The following is a 19,066-nucleotide window of genomic DNA, read 5'->3' on the forward strand; positions in this document are numbered from 1 at the left end:
TGGGATCAAAATGCCAATCCATCCAACCGATTGTATTGTTTTTTATTCTGGAGCTTATCCATAAATGAGATAAGGATTGAATTTCATTTGACAAACCTTTATGAGAGTGTATATCATTGGAATGAGCCTTCAAGTTCCTATGTTTCCAAATGATCCAAATATACACCAGCATGATGGCCAATTGTATTTGGATAAGCCCATTGTTATTAGAGATGTTGTTTTTCAAGAAGAGCAAATCATGCACTGATACCAGCGAATTAGGGAGAAGATACCACAAGGTTTTGAGATTACTCCACTCTTCAGTTGAGATACTACATGATAGGAATAGATGATCTGTTGATTCTGTTACTTGATTACATAGGACACACATGTTACTATTTCCAATCCCCCGTTATAGAAGGTTCTCTCTAGTAGGGAGCCTATTGTGGGCTAGCCTCCAAGCCAGAATATTGACCTTCCTTAGGACTAGGTTATTCCAATCACATTCTACCGGAGACTTAGGTAAAATAGAATTGTCAATGTGAAATCTTAAAGAGGACACCGTATATACTCCAGATGATTCCAAACTCCAACTCCACTATGGCCGCTGATTAGACTGGGTCTCTATAAAAAGGCTTTTGAAGTCGATATGATCTTTCAAGAGGATTGCAGGTAAATTTGCTATAGTGTCCCAATAAGAGCCTTTGCGTTTAGCCCTAGATGGGGCATGAAATCCACCATCACTACCGTATATTGCCATGATCACTGATTTCCAAAGCTCCTGCCTATCATTCTTGAACCGCCACCACCATTTTCCAAGCAAGGCCAGGTTTTGGGCTTTGAGACTACCAATGTTTAGACCTCCATCTTCAGTTATAGCAAGAACCTTTTACCATCCGATCCAAACCATTTTTTAGTTCTCTATTGAACCACCCCAGAAGAAACACTGTCTCATTTTTTCTAAGGATTTTATCACTTTAACTGGGGCTTTATATAATGAAAACATAAATGTTCCCCGACTTCCCAACACAGATTTACATAGAGTTAATCTACCACCGAAGGAGAGTGTTGAAGCCTTCCATTTAGAGAGCCTGGCTTGAAATTTGTCTAGTAGTGTGTTCCAATGGGAAATTCTCAACATTGTCGCGCCTATAGGAATTCCCAGGTAAATGAACGGCAAACTACCAACAGAGCAATTGATACTCCTAGCCACCATTTCAATTTCAAAGTTATGTATCCCGATACCAAACAACTTGCTTTTACTTATATTCACTTAAGTCCGGATGCTAATTCGAAGCATCAAAGTATTCTAATTAGGTTTTTAGCATTTTGATTCGACCATTCACCAAGGAAGATCACATCGTCTGCGTATTGGAGATGAGTTATACACAGACCATTTTCTGGAAGGGAAATGCCATTGAAGATATGATGAGCAGTGGCTTCAATTAAAGCTACGTTAATTCCTTCGGCAGCCAAGATGAACAGGAAAGGAGACAATGGATCTCCCTGACGAACGCCTCTTTCGAATGGGAATTCTTTAGTAGCAGATCCATTGACGATCACCGAAGCCCGAGCCGACGATAAGTAGTCACGAATCCAACTACGCCACTTAATGCCAAATTCCATTTGTGACAATACAGAGTCAAGATAATTCCAATTGACACAATCGAATGCCTTTTCGAAATCCACTTTGAAGAGGAAATCTTTTGACTTTCGTTTCTTTATCCAAGATATGACCTCGTTTACAATCAATGGCCCATCAAGGATGTTACGATCTTTCAAGAAAGCCGATTGGGTAGGGCTAATAACAGACGGAATGACATGCTTTAGTCTCTCAGCTAGCAGTTTAGAGATGATTTTGTACAGACACCCAATCATACTTATTGGTCTGTACTCATCCAGCGTGTTAGGATCGTTCACCTTCAAGACTAGGATTATGAAAGAGGAATTACAACCTCTCTCAATCACCCCAGTTCTCTCAAATTCTTTGATAGCAAGAAAAATGTCAGAACCCATTGTGTCCCAGTGTTTCTTGATGAAGGCAAAAGTGAAACCGTCAGGCCCAGGGGCCTTATCCGATCCACATTTCCAAACCGCTGCCTTTATTTCTTCAATTGTGATGGGCGCCTCAAGGTTGGAACTCTCTTCAAAAGTCAGTTTTTTTGAATCTATTACTTCGAAACTGGGGTCTGTGGCGTATTGTTTCTTTATATTTCTTTGAGAAGTATTTTACATTCTGCTTTGACAATATCCAGATCCGAGATCCAACAACCATTGACGTTTAAACCTGATATTCTTTGGGAGTGGATGTTTTATTGATCAATCCGTGGAAAAAGTTGGAATTTTCATCGCCTTCTAGGGCCCATTTGCATCTTGACTTTTGTTTCAAATCGAGCAGCCGTATGGATTCAACCTCCATAAGTTCCTTCATAAGATTTGTCCTAGACGTGATATCGCATTCAGATGGAGTTACCTCTTCTGCGGCCAGGTCAATTTTGTGAATTTTATTCGTAATCTCTTCCACCTTCTTTATGGATTCTTCATACTTTAATTTACGCCACATATTCAGATTGTTAATTCGATAGTTTGTTAGTAGTGATATTATGGAATATTAAATGTACCATAAATCCACGACATTATTATTGAATCGGTCATTAAATAGAATGTCTATATATGAAAACGTCCTTATTAATGTAAAATAGTTAAATTTTTTTATTTAATAAATTACTAGGTGCGAGACCCATGTATTACATGGGTTTATTGAAAAAAAATTAAATATGAAATTTTAATAATGTGAGAAGTTTGAATTTATAAGAAAAATGAGAAAAAAAATTTTAATTAGTAAAATTAATAAGACTTTAATACATTGAATACATTACATATATAAATCCTTTCTAATAAATACCTTACATATTAAATATGGAATTTTAATTTAATAAAATGAAAAATACAATAAAATAACAAGTGGAAAATAGAAAATTCAAAAATTCTAGAAAATGTAATGTGTCCAAATGAATGAGAAGGAAACATGTAGCAAGAAAAACCTTGATATATATATATATATATATATATATATATATATATATATATATATATATATATATATATATATATATATATATATATATATATATATATATATATATATAACGTGGATAGATTCATGGATCATGTTTCCAAACACTTTCCGAAATCTGTAATTCATCCATTTTGTCTGGAGTACACGAATCATTTTGTCTAGAGTACACGAATTCAGAAGTAGAATAATCCAATAACAAAATTAATTTGAATTACATGCCTAATTCGAATTCTAAACATATAATTGATGGGTTTGAGCCATAAGAACTTTCCTATGTGCACATGCAACCCCTAATTGCTTGGATCTAGGTTTCTCTAATTGAACATGCATTGTATCCAAGACTTACAATACTAGATCTAGTGTAAACAATTGAATCTAATCATATGAATTTGGATCTAGAACAATACCTTGGATTACCTGCTTGATACTTCTTCTTCTTGGAGCTTAGAGTCACAATTGTCACTCCTCTAATGGCTTACAAACACCAACTAGCAAGAGAATGATCTTGAGAGAGAGAGAGAGAGGAGGGTGAGAAATCAGCTATAGGGTTCCTTGCCTTGCATCAGTGCCGATTTCCCTCACCCAAGGGATCTATTTATACTATGAGCTATTAGGGTTTCACCCTTAACCCTAATTGAATAACTTTGGCCCTAAGAAATCCAAGATCCTCCTAGATACTAGGCTTGGATGATTTTATGGTCCTCTAACCCTAAAATCCGTCCACCCTTATATCCATAAGGATACATAGCCCAAAATACAACTATCACACATTTGACAGTTTATGCCCCTTTATTCAATTAACCTCTTTAAGTCACCAAATTAATTCTCAATTAATACATGACTTATATTAATCAAATAACATTATTATTCCTTTAATATATCATTCTCATAATATATTAACAATAATATCTCTTCTCTCCTAACAAATCATCCTGTGAAGTTGCTATGGTGACGGCAAACCAAAAGGACCATGCACAACCGGGTCAAGTACTTACCGAATATAGTTACAGCCTTAGACACTAATCCAACAGTCTCCCACTTGGATATGTCTAGTAACTATATATGCAAACACAATTCGATTATCAATCGTAGCTCTCAAAGACGCTGTCAAACTCTGATCTTATCAGTATCCTGTCCTTTAAATAAGGGACCGTACAGTCCTCTGTTTAGATATTATGCGGACAATCTTATGGAATTTATTGTCCAGCATTTGGTTTCTCGATCTCAGATTCATTTGACATAGAACTTAACTGAACATATCAATTCAGTCCTGACCGGGCCCGACACATAAGCCAAATCAAATCATCGAGCGGCCCTGATATCGCTTTTACCCTCTTAGGATAAAAGTAACAGATAAACTTCGACTTATATGCATTTATTATTTACTAATCAATCATATACAACAATGCGTTTGATGACATCAATTTACTGATGCGGTTTCGCATTATCAATGCACAACCAATTAATAAACAATAAACCATATATCTTGGTTTTAAGACTATATTATATTATCGTCTTGCGATCACTTGTGTCTCATTCCATAAAGTGATTCCAGCAAGCGCGGGTTTATTCCAATGCTCATAACTTATTCATAAGCACTCATGAACGTTGCAGCAAACCGTTGCTATGTCTAATACCGTTTAGACAATCTACACACTAATTCATGACAATCTTCATTCATACCTACTTCCAACATATGAACGATTGTGGACCATTCAAATAATTCGATTATTCTTAATAACTCAATTATTCAAGAAGTCAAAACATGCAAAGTGAAACAATAGTTAAACAAACATAAGACAGTAGCTTTACTTATAAATAATACTCCTTTATTTAATCATCAAATGTCAATTACATTTATCTATTACATGTTTCAAAAACTATCTAATCTAAACTAATATCGTCTTTCAGCCCAATGCTCCTAGTGTGCTGCAAATGCTTAAACCTGCTCAGTCCCTTCGTAAGCGGATCTGCTAGGTTATCCTTCAACGATACCCTCTTTACTACGAGGTGTCTTTCTTCTACTCGATGTCTAATAAAATGATATTTTTTGTCGATATGCCAAGATCTACCATGATCCCTCGGTTCCTTGGTCAAGGCAACCGTTCCTTCATTATCCCAGAAAATTTCCATAGGCTCCTTTATGGCAGGCACAACTCCAAGATCACCAATGAAGTTCTTCAACACATCGCCTCCTTTGACGCTTCGCTCGCTGCAATGTACTCTAATTCGCACGTTGAATCAACTACGGTTTCTTGTTTGGAACTTTTCCAAGTCACTGCTCCTCCATTAAGGATAAAGACCCAGCCCGACTGCTCCTCCAAGTCACCACTATACCCTCGCACCTTTAAGTCATCACTCCCTCCGAGTACTAAAAACCATTCCTTGGTCCTCTAAAGGTACTTAAGTATATTCTTGACCGCAATATAATGAGCTCTGCCAGGGTTCCCTTGATATCTACTGACCATGCTCAAAGCAAAGGCCACATCAGGGCGAGTACAAGTCATAGCGTACATGATTGAGCCAACTGCGAAAGCGTAGGGTACTCGGCTCATCTCAGCTATCTCGGCTTCTGTACTCGGACTTTGAGTCTTACTCAATTTGGCATTACTTTGTATCGGTAGTTCTCCCTTCTTCGAGTTTTCCATACTAAAACATTTTAGTATTTTATCCAAGTAAGTATTCTGACTAAGTCCTATTAGTCTCTTACTTCGTTCTCTCACTATCCTTATTCCCAAAATATAGGAAGCCTCTCTGAGGTCCTTCGTAGCGAAGCACTTCCCGAGCCAGGACTTAACCTCATGCAAAACGAGGAAGCCTCTCTGAGGTCCTTTATAGCGAAGCACTTCCCGAGCCAGGACTTAACCTCATGCAAAGTATGGACGTCGTTTCCTGTGAGCAGTATGTCACCAACATACAAAACGAGGAAGCTAACTATACTCCCACTAGCCTTGACATATACACATGATTCATCTTCACATTCCCATCCACATCGGTCTTCTTCTTGAAGATCCATTTGCACCCAACCGTCTTACGTCTGAGCACATTCTCAATCAAATTCCAAACTTGGTTGTCATACATGGACTGAATCTCGCTGTCCATCGCCTCTTTCCATTTACAGACTCTGGGCCTGCCATGGCTTCCTTATAACTATTAGGTTCATCAAGATTTATTAGTGTACCATCACTAATATACGTGTCCCCTTCAGTAGTAATATGAAAGCCATAAAAATGGGGTTGAACTCTAACTCTTTCGGAACGTCTAAGAGGTAAGGACTCGTCAATCGGTTCAACCGGAGTTTCCTCCTAGGGTTGAGCGCCAGCGTTAGAGGTTCCTTCATCGCTCGACTCTTGAATCTCTTCAAGATCGATTTGCCTCCCACTGTCCCCTTGGCTTATGAGTTCTCGCTCTAGAAAAACCCCTCTCCTCACAACGAAGAAAACATTGTCACTCGGTCTATAGAAGAGATATCCAAAGGATTTCTGCGGGTAGCCGATGAAAATACACCGCTCACTATGAGGTTCAAGATTTTCGTGAGTTTCTCGTCTTAGAAAAACTTCATAGCCCCGAACCTCGATGTGTGCCAACGAGGGAGCTTTCCCTGTCCACATCTCGTGAGGTGTTTTGGCAACCTTCTTTGTAGGGACTCGGTTAAGGATATAGGCGGCAGTCTCTAAGGCATACCCCCAGAACGAGATAGGTAGTGAAGCACGACTCATCATAGAATGAACCATGTCTAACAGGGTTCGATTATGCCTTTCTGCCACAACATTCAACTGCGGTGTCCTAGGTGGCGTCAATTGCGAAACTATTCTGCATTCCTTGAGATAGTCGTGGAATTCAAGACTTAGGTACTCTCCTCCTTGATCGGATCGAAGCATCTTGATTTTCCTGCCCAATTGATTCTCCACTTCATGCTTGAACTCTTTGAACTTTTCAAACGTTTCTGACTTATGCTTGATTAAGTAAATATACCCATATCTACTATAATCATCGGTGAAAGTCACGTAGAAGCGGTTCCTATCCTTTGTGGTGGATCTAAAGGGCCCACACATGTCGGTATGTATGAGATCCAATAAACTCTCACCCCTCTCACAAGTGCCAGTGAAGGGTGACTTGGTCATCTTTCCAAGTAAACAAGATTCGCATGTGTCATCTTCCCTAAGGTCAAATGACTCCAACACTCCATCCTTTTGGAGTTGGGCTATGCGCTTCTTGTTGACAAGTCCAAGACGACAATGCCACAAGGATGCTCTATCCATACTATTGGAAGAATCCATACACAACACATCATTTCCTAGGTTATCTACAACCATAACAGTTTCATGAATTCCATTACAAGGCATTGCTTCAAAATATAAAACACCATTTAGATAAGCATAAATCGAACCATTCTCATTATTAAACGAATATCTAAACCCTTGTCTAAATAAACCATGAAAAGAAATGATGTTTCTTGCCATATCTGGCGAGTAGCAACAATTATTTAAATCTAAATTCAATCCATTTCTAAGCACTAAAGAATACACTCAAATCTTGGTAACAGGCGACGATCTTCTGTTCCCCATGATTAGATTTATTCTTCCAAGCTCCACATCCCTATTTCTTCCTAGTCCCTGCAAATCAGAACAAATGTGGTAACCACACCCTGTATCAAGAACCCAAGAAATAGCATGAGATGAGTCATTAGATTTAATTGTGTAAATACCTGTGAAAGATGGCTTGATCTTCCCATCCTTGATGGCTTGCAGATCTTCCAGGCAGCTTCACTTCCAATGCCCTATTTTGTGGCAATGATGGCACTCTGCCTCCTTTGGGTTTGGGTTGGGCTTAGCAGGATCAACCTTGGTCCCACTAGAAGAGGAACCATCTTGGGACTTTCCCTTGCGGTGGTTCTTCGAAGAAGCCTTCCTCTTCTTGCCCCTTCCCTGCCCAATAGCCAAAACAGGAGCAGTGGATGGATTGGGAGTTGGTGCAACAGACTTGTCCTTTAGGTTGCTCTCAGCAGTCCTTAGGAGCCCTTGGAGTTTGCTTAGGGTGACCTCTTCCTTGTTCATGTGGTAGGTCATCCTAAATTGGTTGTAGCATGAAGGCAAGGAGTGAAGAACAATGTCGATAGCCAAATCTTTCCCAAAGTTGACGTTCAACTTACGAAGACGATCGACATACATTTGCATCTTTTTCCAGTGCACGGTTAGAGACTCTCCACTTCCCATTTTAGCAGTGATCATATTCGTTACGATCTCATAGCGCTCTTGCCTCGTGCTTTGGTGATATATCTCCATCAAGTCTAGATGCATCTCACAAGGATACATGTCCTCATAGGACTTTTGGAATTCGGAGTTCATTGTGGCTATCATGATGCAATGGACGTTCGTTTCATCACGTTCATGTGTCTCAAACACAGCCATTTCTTCGGGAGTAGCAGTTCTGGATTGATCTTCTCGAGCTTCTCATCGAGAACATACTCCTTGTCCTCGTAACGCGCGATCGTGCGAATGTATCTTATCCATTCGCTAAAGTTCGATCCATCGAAAGTCAATTTTTGACAAAGGCTCATTAGCGTGAATGAGCTAGCAGCAACGTTGTTTGTGTTAGACATATACAAATAGAAAGGAATAAAGTTGATTAGAATTAAGTCCCTAATTAACACCCAAAATGAAAATTTAGGGCTAGGACCCAACAACATTATTTACACATTAGAAAAGGGATGTCGTGATCCGACATGCAAATAATTTGGAGGTAAGTGAATGACGATTCACTAGTTCTTCACCATGAAAAACATAAGCTTTAAGTTTTAAATGCATTGAGAATTCCTAGATTTCTTTGAGATTCGTTGAACCTTTCAATGACATGTTTAAATCTCGATATGCTCCTCTAGTTTGTGACTGGGATACCGAGGATCATAAAGCGGGTGTGAATAACCATGCAAATCTACATGGTGCCTTCATTGTTACAATCACCTGTTCGATGTGGCCGTAAACCACACACGCTCCACCGAACTATGACAAACAATGAATCACCCTTTGCCACCTTTGCTTAGAACCAATTAGTGTGCCGGTTAACCACACACGCTCCACTAACTTCTTAGCAAGGGTGCAAAGTGTAATTTCATGGGATTGCATCAATTCACATTTCCTAAAGTAACTAAGATTGGGAATTTTTATGAAACACGTTTAGTTACTATATATAGATTCATTATACTTATTAATGAGAAGAGGTTTGCCCTATCCTACCCGTTCGACTAATGACCCTCCACTAGTCAAGCAAGCGGTGGGTGTGAGTGTACACCCATTAAGCACCATTTTATAGGCAGCAACCTTATACCCACCTTATAGACTGGCTTCGAGAATGAGGCCTACTAACGGTAAGACAAGCATTTTTTAATTATACATACATACATATATATATATATATATATATATATATATATATATATTAAGCTTGTAATAATATATTAGTATAGTGTTGAATTTTAAACTTGTAAAATTCTAGGGTTTGAAATTTAAATTATTCAAATTAAACTTTTAATCACAAAACTTAAATTTCAAAACTTGAGGACCAGTTTTAAACTTTTCAAAACATAAGGATCAAATAGAAAATAATATAAATCAACTAATTAGATTATCTCAATTTGATCTTATTCAATATTACTTGCAAGACAATTAACCAATTCAATTCAAATAATCAATTATTATCATATAAGGAAATTATTATTCACTAATTGGTAATTATCTTTTTTTTTGGTTAAGAATATACTCATATATATGATTAAAATCGGATTTTGATGACCCAAAACAGTTAAGGCAAGTTTCCTCAAGTAAAACATCAAGAAATCCCGAAACTACCTCCTTCTGACGCTCGAACTCGCCGAGTTCCCACTATGGACTCGCCGAGTTGGAGCTACTGCCGAGTCCACAGTGGAACTCACCGAGTTCATCAGGAAGAATCATAAAATCGAATTTTTCAAGCAACAAGCAATCAACCAATGCATCAATTCAATAGAAATCAATCAAAGCTCTGATACCACTAATGGGTTTGAGCCATAAGAACTTTCCTATGTGCACATGCAAACCCTAATTGCTTGGATCTAGGTTTCTCTAATTGAACATGCATTGTATCCAAGATTTACAATACTAGATCTAGTGTAAACAATTGAATCTAATCATATGAATTTGGATCTAGAACAATACCTTGGATTACTTGCTTAATACTTCTTCTTCTTGGAGCTTAGAGTCACAATTGTCACTCCTCTAATGGCTTACAAACACCAACTAGCAAGAGAATGATCTTGAGAGAGAGAGAGAGAGGAGGGTGAGAAATCGGCTCTAGGGTTCCTTGCCTTGCATGAGTGCCGATTTCCCTCACCCAAGGGATCTATTTATACTATGAGCTATTAGGGTTTCACCCTTAACCCTAATTGAATAACTTAGGCCCTAAGCAATCCAAGATCCTCCTAGATACTCGGCTTGGACGATTTTATGGTCCTCTAACCCTAAAATCCGTCCACCCTTATTTCCATAAGGATATATAGCCCAAAACACAACTATCACACATTTGACAGTTTATGCCCCTTTATTCAATTAACCTCTTTAAGTCACCAAATTAATTCTTAATTAATATATGACTTATATTAATCAAATAACATTATTATTCCTTTAATATATCATTCTCATAATATATTAACAATAATATCTCTTCTTTCCTAACAAATCATCCTGTCAATTTGCTATGGTGAAGGCAACCCAAAAGGACCATGCACAACCAGGTCAAGTACTTACCAAATATAGTTACAGCCTTAGACATTAATCCAACAATAATACCTTTTCTTGATATGTTGTTTTGTGAGACAAAAACACCAGATGATTTATTTCTCTAAGTATATATGTTCCAACCAAAATTTGGAACTTCAATTATATATATATATATATATATATATATATATATATATATATATATATATATATATATATATATATATATATATATATATATATCGGTTGAAAGTTAGTTTATGGTGATTACATCCATTTTGGCGCCAAAAAATGGTTACATGTGGTTATTTAGACATAACCGAATCTAACATCATCATGATGTCACAACCTATTTTTGGAGATAATTTGCATGACTGAACTCTTTCTTGGTATATAAATCTGTTTAGGAGCTCTACCGCTTGGACTCCGCTAGGGGCGTTGAACCTAGACATCTCAGAGACACTATCTCAGGACCCCCCGTATACCTAAGTTTAGATTAGACTTTCGAGTGTGCACCTCGCACCTCCAATCTTAGAGAGCAAACTGAACTCATCCTGTCTCACTAGCAATACTAACTCACTAAAATATATTAATGTCACTAAAATCATCAACACAACTTATATACTTGTTTGCAAGTGTTAAGATATGGAAATTCTACTTCACATAGTGATTAAATAGTTTTGCAAAATACTAATTTTTAAAATGGGAAGCCCATCATTAATTAGATTCTAGGAATTTCATGTCTTTGAAAAAAATATTATTTTTGACGATTTTTCAAACAAAACCATGATAGTTTTCTTCGCCTTCGACCCGTTTGTATTATACTCTATTCGTCCCATATTAACAGTCCATATTTCTTTTTTGGTTTGCCTAAAAATAATAGCCTACTTCTAAAACTAAATATGTCTTTTACCATAATACCCCTTATTATTAGTTAAATTACCATGAAATTAAATGTAACTACCATGGAAATAAATGCAACAAAAGGGTAAGACTGTCATTTCATTTAATAAAGTTAATACTAGTTAATGTTTTTTTTTTAATCTGTATATTTTTTGTCTATAGACAGTTATTTTGAGAAGGATGAAGTAACAAAAAAGATAAAGTGAATTAGTTTTCCTAAATTTCCCCTTTTAGGTTTTTTCCTATATACTAATTTTAGGCTTTTTAAGATTTTCTAAGATTTAGTATATCAACTATCAAGTGGCCTTAATGAAATTGGATAAAGAAACATTCTCAAATATTATTGTTTCAAAAGCCCAAATCTTATAAAGTAATGGAAAAGAAATTTAAATAAATGGATATTGCCAAATATTTTTGGTTCAAAAGCCCAAATCTCATAAACTAATGGACAAAAACACCCATATATGGATATCTAATTGAAATTTTGAATGAGTTTTAAAACTTTTTTCAGCCATAGGACTATAGAGGAGTAACCCAAATGGAGACATGTCACTCACTTCCCATCCACATAACCCAAAAAATGGGAATTATCCGAAAACTCTGATCTCTTCCCTTCTTCTTTTTCCCTCTGTGATTCCTCCATTAAAACTCTATCGATCTCAATATTCAAAACCCATCATGTTAACAAACCTCTCCCCTTTTACCCCCTCTTCTTATTCTTCAACCATCAGATTCCTCAAAAACAAAAACAAACACCACTTTTCAACTTTATCATCGTCTTCAGCACTTCATTCATCATCCCATTCCCCATCTTCAAATCTCAGTTTTCTCGACAGGAAACAGTTCCCCCATGAAAAAATCGGATACCCTTTTACGAAAAGGAAAAACTTCAACAAGACTTCAGCATTAGCTGACTTCGGTTTTGGTGGGTTCGAAAGTGCTCAATCTGTAATTGAAGCTGTTTCAGTGTTAACAGCCATCATCGTCGTTCATGAAAGCGGTCATTTCTTAGCTGCTTACCTTCAAGGGATTCACGTAAGTAAATTTGCAGTCGGATTTGGTCCTATTTTAGCTAAATTCAATGCTAATAACGTCGAGTATTCGTTAAGAGCGTTTCCTTTAGGTGGGTTTGTTGGATTCCCTGATAATGATCCCGATAGTGAAATCCCAATTGACGATGTGAATTTGCTGAAAAATAGACCTATTCTCGATCGAGTTCTTGTCATTTCAGCTGGTGTTATTGCGAACATAGTCTTCGCATATCTCATAATCTTTGCACAGATAGTGTTCGTCGGATTACCAGTACAAGAATCCTTCCCAGGCGTAATTGTCCCGGAGGTTCGACCCTTTTCAGCCGCTTCCCGAGACGGGTTACTCGCCGGAGATGTCATTCTCTCCGTTAACGACATCGATTTACCCCAAGCAATCCCTAATTCCGTTTCTCAAGTAGTCGACGTCATTAAAAAGAACCCTAAATCATCAGTGTTGTTTAAAATCGACAGGGGAGGGAAAGATTTCCTCATTACTATCACTCCCGATCAGAATCCAGACGGAAGTGGTCGAATCGGGGTTCAACTAGCCCCAAATGTGAAGATCTTGAAGGAAAAACCGAAAGATGTGTTGGAAGCTTTTGGATTTACAGGTCGCGAATTCTGGGGTTTAACATCGAACGTTTTAGACAGTTTGAAACAGACTGTTCTCAACTTTTCACAAACCGCAAGCAAAGTTGCAGGTCCTGTTGCGATTATAGCAGTAGGTGCAGAGGTTGCGAAATCAAATATCGATGGTTTGTATCAATTTGCAGCGATTTTGAATCTTAATCTTGCGGTGATTAATCTCCTCCCTTTGCCGGCGTTAGACGGTGGTTCTTTGGCTTTGATTCTTGTGGAAGCGGCGAGAGGTGGGAGAAAGCTTCCATTAGAAGTAGAACAGGGGATAATGTCATCTGGGATTACACTCGTTTTCGTTCTTGGTCTTTTCCTTATTATTCGAGACACATTAAACCTCGATTTCATCAAGGATTTGTTGTGATTCTTGTCGAAAACTTGAAAAAGGTACAATTTCGATCGGATATTGTATTATTTGTGTTGTATCCATTTGGATCTTCCTTACAATGTGGTTTATGATATACATTTCTGGTATTGGAGATCAATATAACATACATACCTCAACATAGTTAAACTTATGTTGATATTACAAAATCATATTCATTTGTAATATTTGATTTGATTCATTTTAGTTAACAAATTTAATTGGATAATTCTATACATGTGAAGTCTCTAATAACAATCCAAAACATATTGCCTAACAATCAGAGTGTACATGGTTATGGAAAAAAAAAAATCCAATCTCCATTAAATTTTGAAAATGTGTTTTGTTATTTCAGAAAAGTTTCATGAAAATAAAAATTTTATGTTTCTCAAATTGTATAAAATTAGAAAAATGGTTTTTTTAGTTTTTTAAATTTCTAAAATAGAATATGAATGCTCTTCCGCTTTCAACAAAACTTGTTTCCCGGCCCGAATACCCTACCAAGGAGACACGAAATAATTTGTATATTTAATTATTCTTATTTTTATAACCATAAAAAATAAGTTAAAGTAGCTATAGTGTATTTAGATCTTTCATATTTGAATAATTAGTGTAATATGTAAGGTTTAATGAAATAAACGAGTAGAAATATGGCAAACAAGGCTAAATGGGGTTAACGTGGGATTTGAGCAGTGTTTTAAAAACCGGTTCGAACCGGCCGGTTGAACCGGTCGAACCGGGAACCGGAGGTGAGGGCGGTTCAATTTGTACCGGTTTTATAATGATTTCCTGACCGGATTGAACCGGCCGGTTTTGGTAAAAAACCGGTTTAACCAGTTAAATTGAACCGGAATGGACCGGATTGAACCGGACATTCTTGGATTTTTGTGTTTGTTTTGGGCTTCTTTGTTTGATTTTGACTTCTATAATAATTGTTTTTATATGTTGCATTCTATTTACATTTGTAATACTAAAAATATGACAAGTTTTGTAATCAATGTATGTAGGATAATTCAAAACATATAAAAATATAGAACCGGTTTGACCGTCCGGTTGAACCGTAAAACGTCACCCGACCGGTTCAATTAAAAAACCGGTTTTTAAAACATTGGATTTGAGGGAAATGGAGGTAACATGGAATTTCAGGGGTGGAAAACATGGGATTTGGTAAGTTATATGTGGAGTGATTGGTATTAGGGGAGTTCTTATGGATGGATCAGATTTGATTTAGTCAAATCAAGTGAATCCAAGTTGATTTTAATTTTAAAAACATAGATCCAAATAGTTTAATCTAAATCTAAATCCAATCTGATCTAATCAAATTACAATTCGGTTGGATCCGATTTTATAATTCGGTTTTCAAAAAACAAAACTTTTAAAACCACATATAATCAAAATATTAGCTACTTTTGTAGAATAAACAAAAACAAATCACTTAGTTGTGGTTTAAAATTTATAAACAACTATTAAAAAATATATTATACTTTAATATTTTTAGATAAAAAAAACTTTTAAGAGAACATGTATATTAAGATTTTGTATTATATGAAACTTTTTGAATCTATTTGAAAAAATGGATTAGTAAATTAATTACATATATAAATTAAAAAAAAATGTTATTTGGTTTTTTGGATTATTCGGTTCTTTTTTTTATATAAACCAAAATCAATCCAAAATACTAATTCGGTTTGCACAAAGGGGATCTGCACTTTCGCCCATAAATGGAGCAACTTTGATACTAGTATGGTAGCTGTTATTGTATGAAAACTTACACAATGGCAAATGGATATCCCACGCTTTACCAAAGTCGATCACACAAGTTCTCAGCATGTCTTCTAATGTTTGAATTGTTCTCTCACATTGCCCAACGGTTTGTGGATGGTAGGTTGTACTCATGTCCAATCTAGTTCCTAGAGATTTTTGCAGTGACTGCCAGAACCTTGAGGTGAACCTACTATCTCTATTAGAGATAATAGATATGGCTATACCATGCAGTCGTACAATCTCTCTAATGTATGTTCTGGTTAATTTCCCCATGTTGTTAGTTTCTTTAATTGGTAGGAAGTGTGTGCACTTGGTTAACCTGTCACGATCGCCTAAATGGTATCGAGACCATCCATTGTCTTAGGTAACTTGGTTATGAAATCCATTGTAATCCGCTCCCACGTCCACTCAAGTATTTATGGTTGCTATTGCAAAGCTGAGGGCTTTTGGTATTCTACCTTAACCTTGGCACAAGTCAAACACTTGCCCACGAAGGTATCAATCTCTGCTTTCATGTTTGGCCACCAATATAACTTCTTGAGGTCCATATACATCTTGTCTAAACCTGGATGAACGGAGTATTGTGTCTTGTGAGCTTCGATCATGAAAACGTCTCTGAATCCACCAAACTTCGGTGTCCAGATCCGGTTCACGAGGTATCGAACTCCGTCACCCTTGACTTCTAAGTTCTTGTCCATTCCTCTTAATGTTTCACCTGCCACATTTTCGGGCTTCAAGGCTTCCTGCTGAGCCTCTTTAATTTTTGTGTAGACAGATGTGAATGGATAGTCATGGTCAGTGCTTTGACTCAACGACTTGAGTATTCCTTTTGACTAAGGGCATCAGCTACTACGTTGGCTTTACCGGTATGATAACGAATTTCACATTCGTAGTCATTTAGTAGTTCTACCCTCCGTCGTTGTCTCATATTCAGCTCCTTCTGATGAAATATGTGTTGAAGGCTTTTGTGGTATGTGAAAATAGTGCTTTTTGTACCATATAGGTAGTGTCTCCAAATCTTCAGAGCAAAAATTACTTTTCCAAGCTCAAGATTATGAGTAGTGTAGTTGACTTCGTGTGTCTTAAGTTGTCTTGAAGCATAGGCGATAACCTTTCCCCGTTGCATAAGAACACAACCTAGCCTTTGATTGGATGCATCGTAGTATACTACAAAATCTTCTATCCCTTCTAGAGGGGACAATATTGGTGCGTTGTATAGGGATTGCTTGTCTATGTTCGTCCGAATGGTAGCATGCACACTCGTAGTCTTGGGCAACTTTTGTACGGAAGTTCATGATAAGACTTATACCTGGTCCATCCATCATCGCCTCGTGTATACAAGTCGTATATAATTAAGATTGACAAGACAGTTGGATGGGTAGCACTGCCCCAAGTCCACAATAAAAAAAGAAACAGGAGATAGGGTGGAAACACACATCCTCAGTCCGTAGAATCCTAATTATATACCCCTCTCACGCATACTCTTGGTAGTGATAGATTAACCATATTCATCCTTAGTCTCTGTGCTTGAACTTGACTTGCTGCACACTTGGTATCCTCAAAATGTCTATTGGGGATACTTCGGGAAGGTTATGGAAGGTGTGGTACTCCTCGCGCGAGTACTTCGGAGGTTTGAAGCGATAGACGATTCTGAGGTTCGTACCAGGTTTGTCGTTATGAGTGATGATAGTTTCGTTAGTCGGTCGGTTAAAGAGAATGCTTATTTTGGTAGCACTCGTGATTGGTGTGGTGAGGACCAAGCCAACCCATGTCGGATGGTAACGTCGAAACTTCTTATTGACACACGAGTTAAGTTGATTCGGAATGAGTGTTTGCTAGAGTGATAGTGCATCCTATGTGTACTTTCTAGTGCTTTCAGTTTTATCCTTGTTATTATTACTACGAATATTGAGTATCATGTTAAGTGAGGATTAGCAGTAAGGGTTCTTAGTTCTTAATTTCTTATATGCATGTTGTGATTTGTTCGGACAAGAGAGAGTAATTTAGTTACTTTTTAATTGGTACCAGTCTTAGTAAAAATTTTAAGTTGTTAAAAATTATTGATTGGAAACGTAACGAAAATCTAGAAGGGTTCCTCGTTGTCTCGACCTGTCCTATTGTTAAACTCCTCCTGCTCCTCCGTTATGAGAGAACAAGATCTTTGCGCAAGGACAAGGTTTGAGAACTCAAACCTTGAGTGAATGCTTGAGATTAATGTCTGCTTGCAATTAGATGTTCAAGTCAAGGCTGGAAAGACCAGTCAAGTCTTAGATAATTAGTTCAACAAATGATCAAGACATTAAGTATGAATAAGTAAATAATGATCAAGGAAAGATCAATAAATGAACAAGAGGAATTTTTTTGATGTGATAAAGATAAAATGCCAAAAGTGAGAGAAAATATCCGTCATTGACTTGTATTGAATGCTCCTATATATAGGAGAGAGTATTACAGCGAATTAACCAAGTAACTTACATAGGACTGGACAAAAGAACTATTTCTGACATTCTGATTGTCTATGAGTACAAAAAGCTAAGTCATATGAGACGTTACATCAATACAAATATAATAAATGACAAAAGACAAAATAGCATCCTTCGGATCTGCAAGCATTCCGGATGTGAGAGACACTCCGGAATGGGTTTCTTCTCTCCCTTCTCCATTACTTCTTTTCTTCAGCTCCGGACAGCTTCCAGAGCACCTATCTCTTCGGAACCAAACACACTTCGGAATTAGTATCAAGGATTGCTAGAGGTTCACTTTCAGGTTCCAACAATCCCCCCTAAGTGAACTTAGAAATCCATCAAGTTTAGTTCATATCATCCTTGATGAAGGTGTAGGCTAGAAACAACCATTCTTGAACTTCAACGTACCATGCCAGCTGACTCACTAACTTTTCCTTAATATGTTCCGGAGCATCAGACTTGGATGCACGCGAAATAAACTTTTTCAGAGCTTTGGTAGGGATCAGGTGTTTGTCTAGAACTCGGAAGCAGTCCTTATTGTTTGTTTTTCTTGTAGTGTAGAAAAACCCTAGAACAGGCTCTTCAATGGGACCATCAGCAAGGAGTTCAGCTTCCGGAATGATGAAGTCAATTTTCGGAACAAATTGTTCTGTTCCGTACAGGTGAGCAAGTTCATAGTCTCTTCGGCTGAACTCTGCAACATAATCTTTTAAGAAGCTTAAAGCAACATGATAGGCTCCCATACTGAGGTCATCCCTTTGATTTTCTCTGAAGTATGCAGCTAGGGTAAGAATATCGTTCGGATTCATGGAGGGGAAATCCGCATCGGTAAAACTACGAGGAATAGGTCTGTTCCGGAAAATGTGAAACCGAAACAATGGACAGTTCAGTTCAAACTTTACCAGGATTTTTCTTCCGAAGCCCGAGACTTGAGTGATCCTCTTCTTTGACCATACGTCCTTGAATAGCAAGGCATTCTTAGAGTAGAACGTATCAAGTCTTTCTCTTTCTGTTCGGATGATTACTTCAGGAGGATCTGTGGGATGGAGCGGAGCGAACTTGGTGTAATATTTGCTGTAGGGATAGAGAGG

At 37.3% G+C, this 19,066-nt stretch overlaps 1 protein-coding gene across 1 annotated transcript; it reads left to right on the plus strand.

The window, feature by feature from the left end:
* The first annotated feature begins 12,220 nt into the window (after positions 1-12,220).
* Positions 12,221-13,919, plus strand: LOC111905652 (probable membrane metalloprotease ARASP2, chloroplastic). Its single transcript, XM_023901343.2, has one exon. The coding sequence runs from the start codon at positions 12,262-12,264 to the stop codon at positions 13,744-13,746; it is 1,485 nt and encodes a 494-aa protein (XP_023757111.1). The 5' UTR covers positions 12,221-12,261; the 3' UTR covers positions 13,747-13,919.
* The last annotated feature ends 5,147 nt before the right edge of the window (positions 13,920-19,066 follow it).

This window comes from Lactuca sativa, chromosome 9 (genome assembly GCF_002870075.4).
Source record: "Lactuca sativa cultivar Salinas chromosome 9, Lsat_Salinas_v11, whole genome shotgun sequence".
Lineage (NCBI taxonomy): Eukaryota > Viridiplantae > Streptophyta > Magnoliopsida > Asterales > Asteraceae > Lactuca > Lactuca sativa.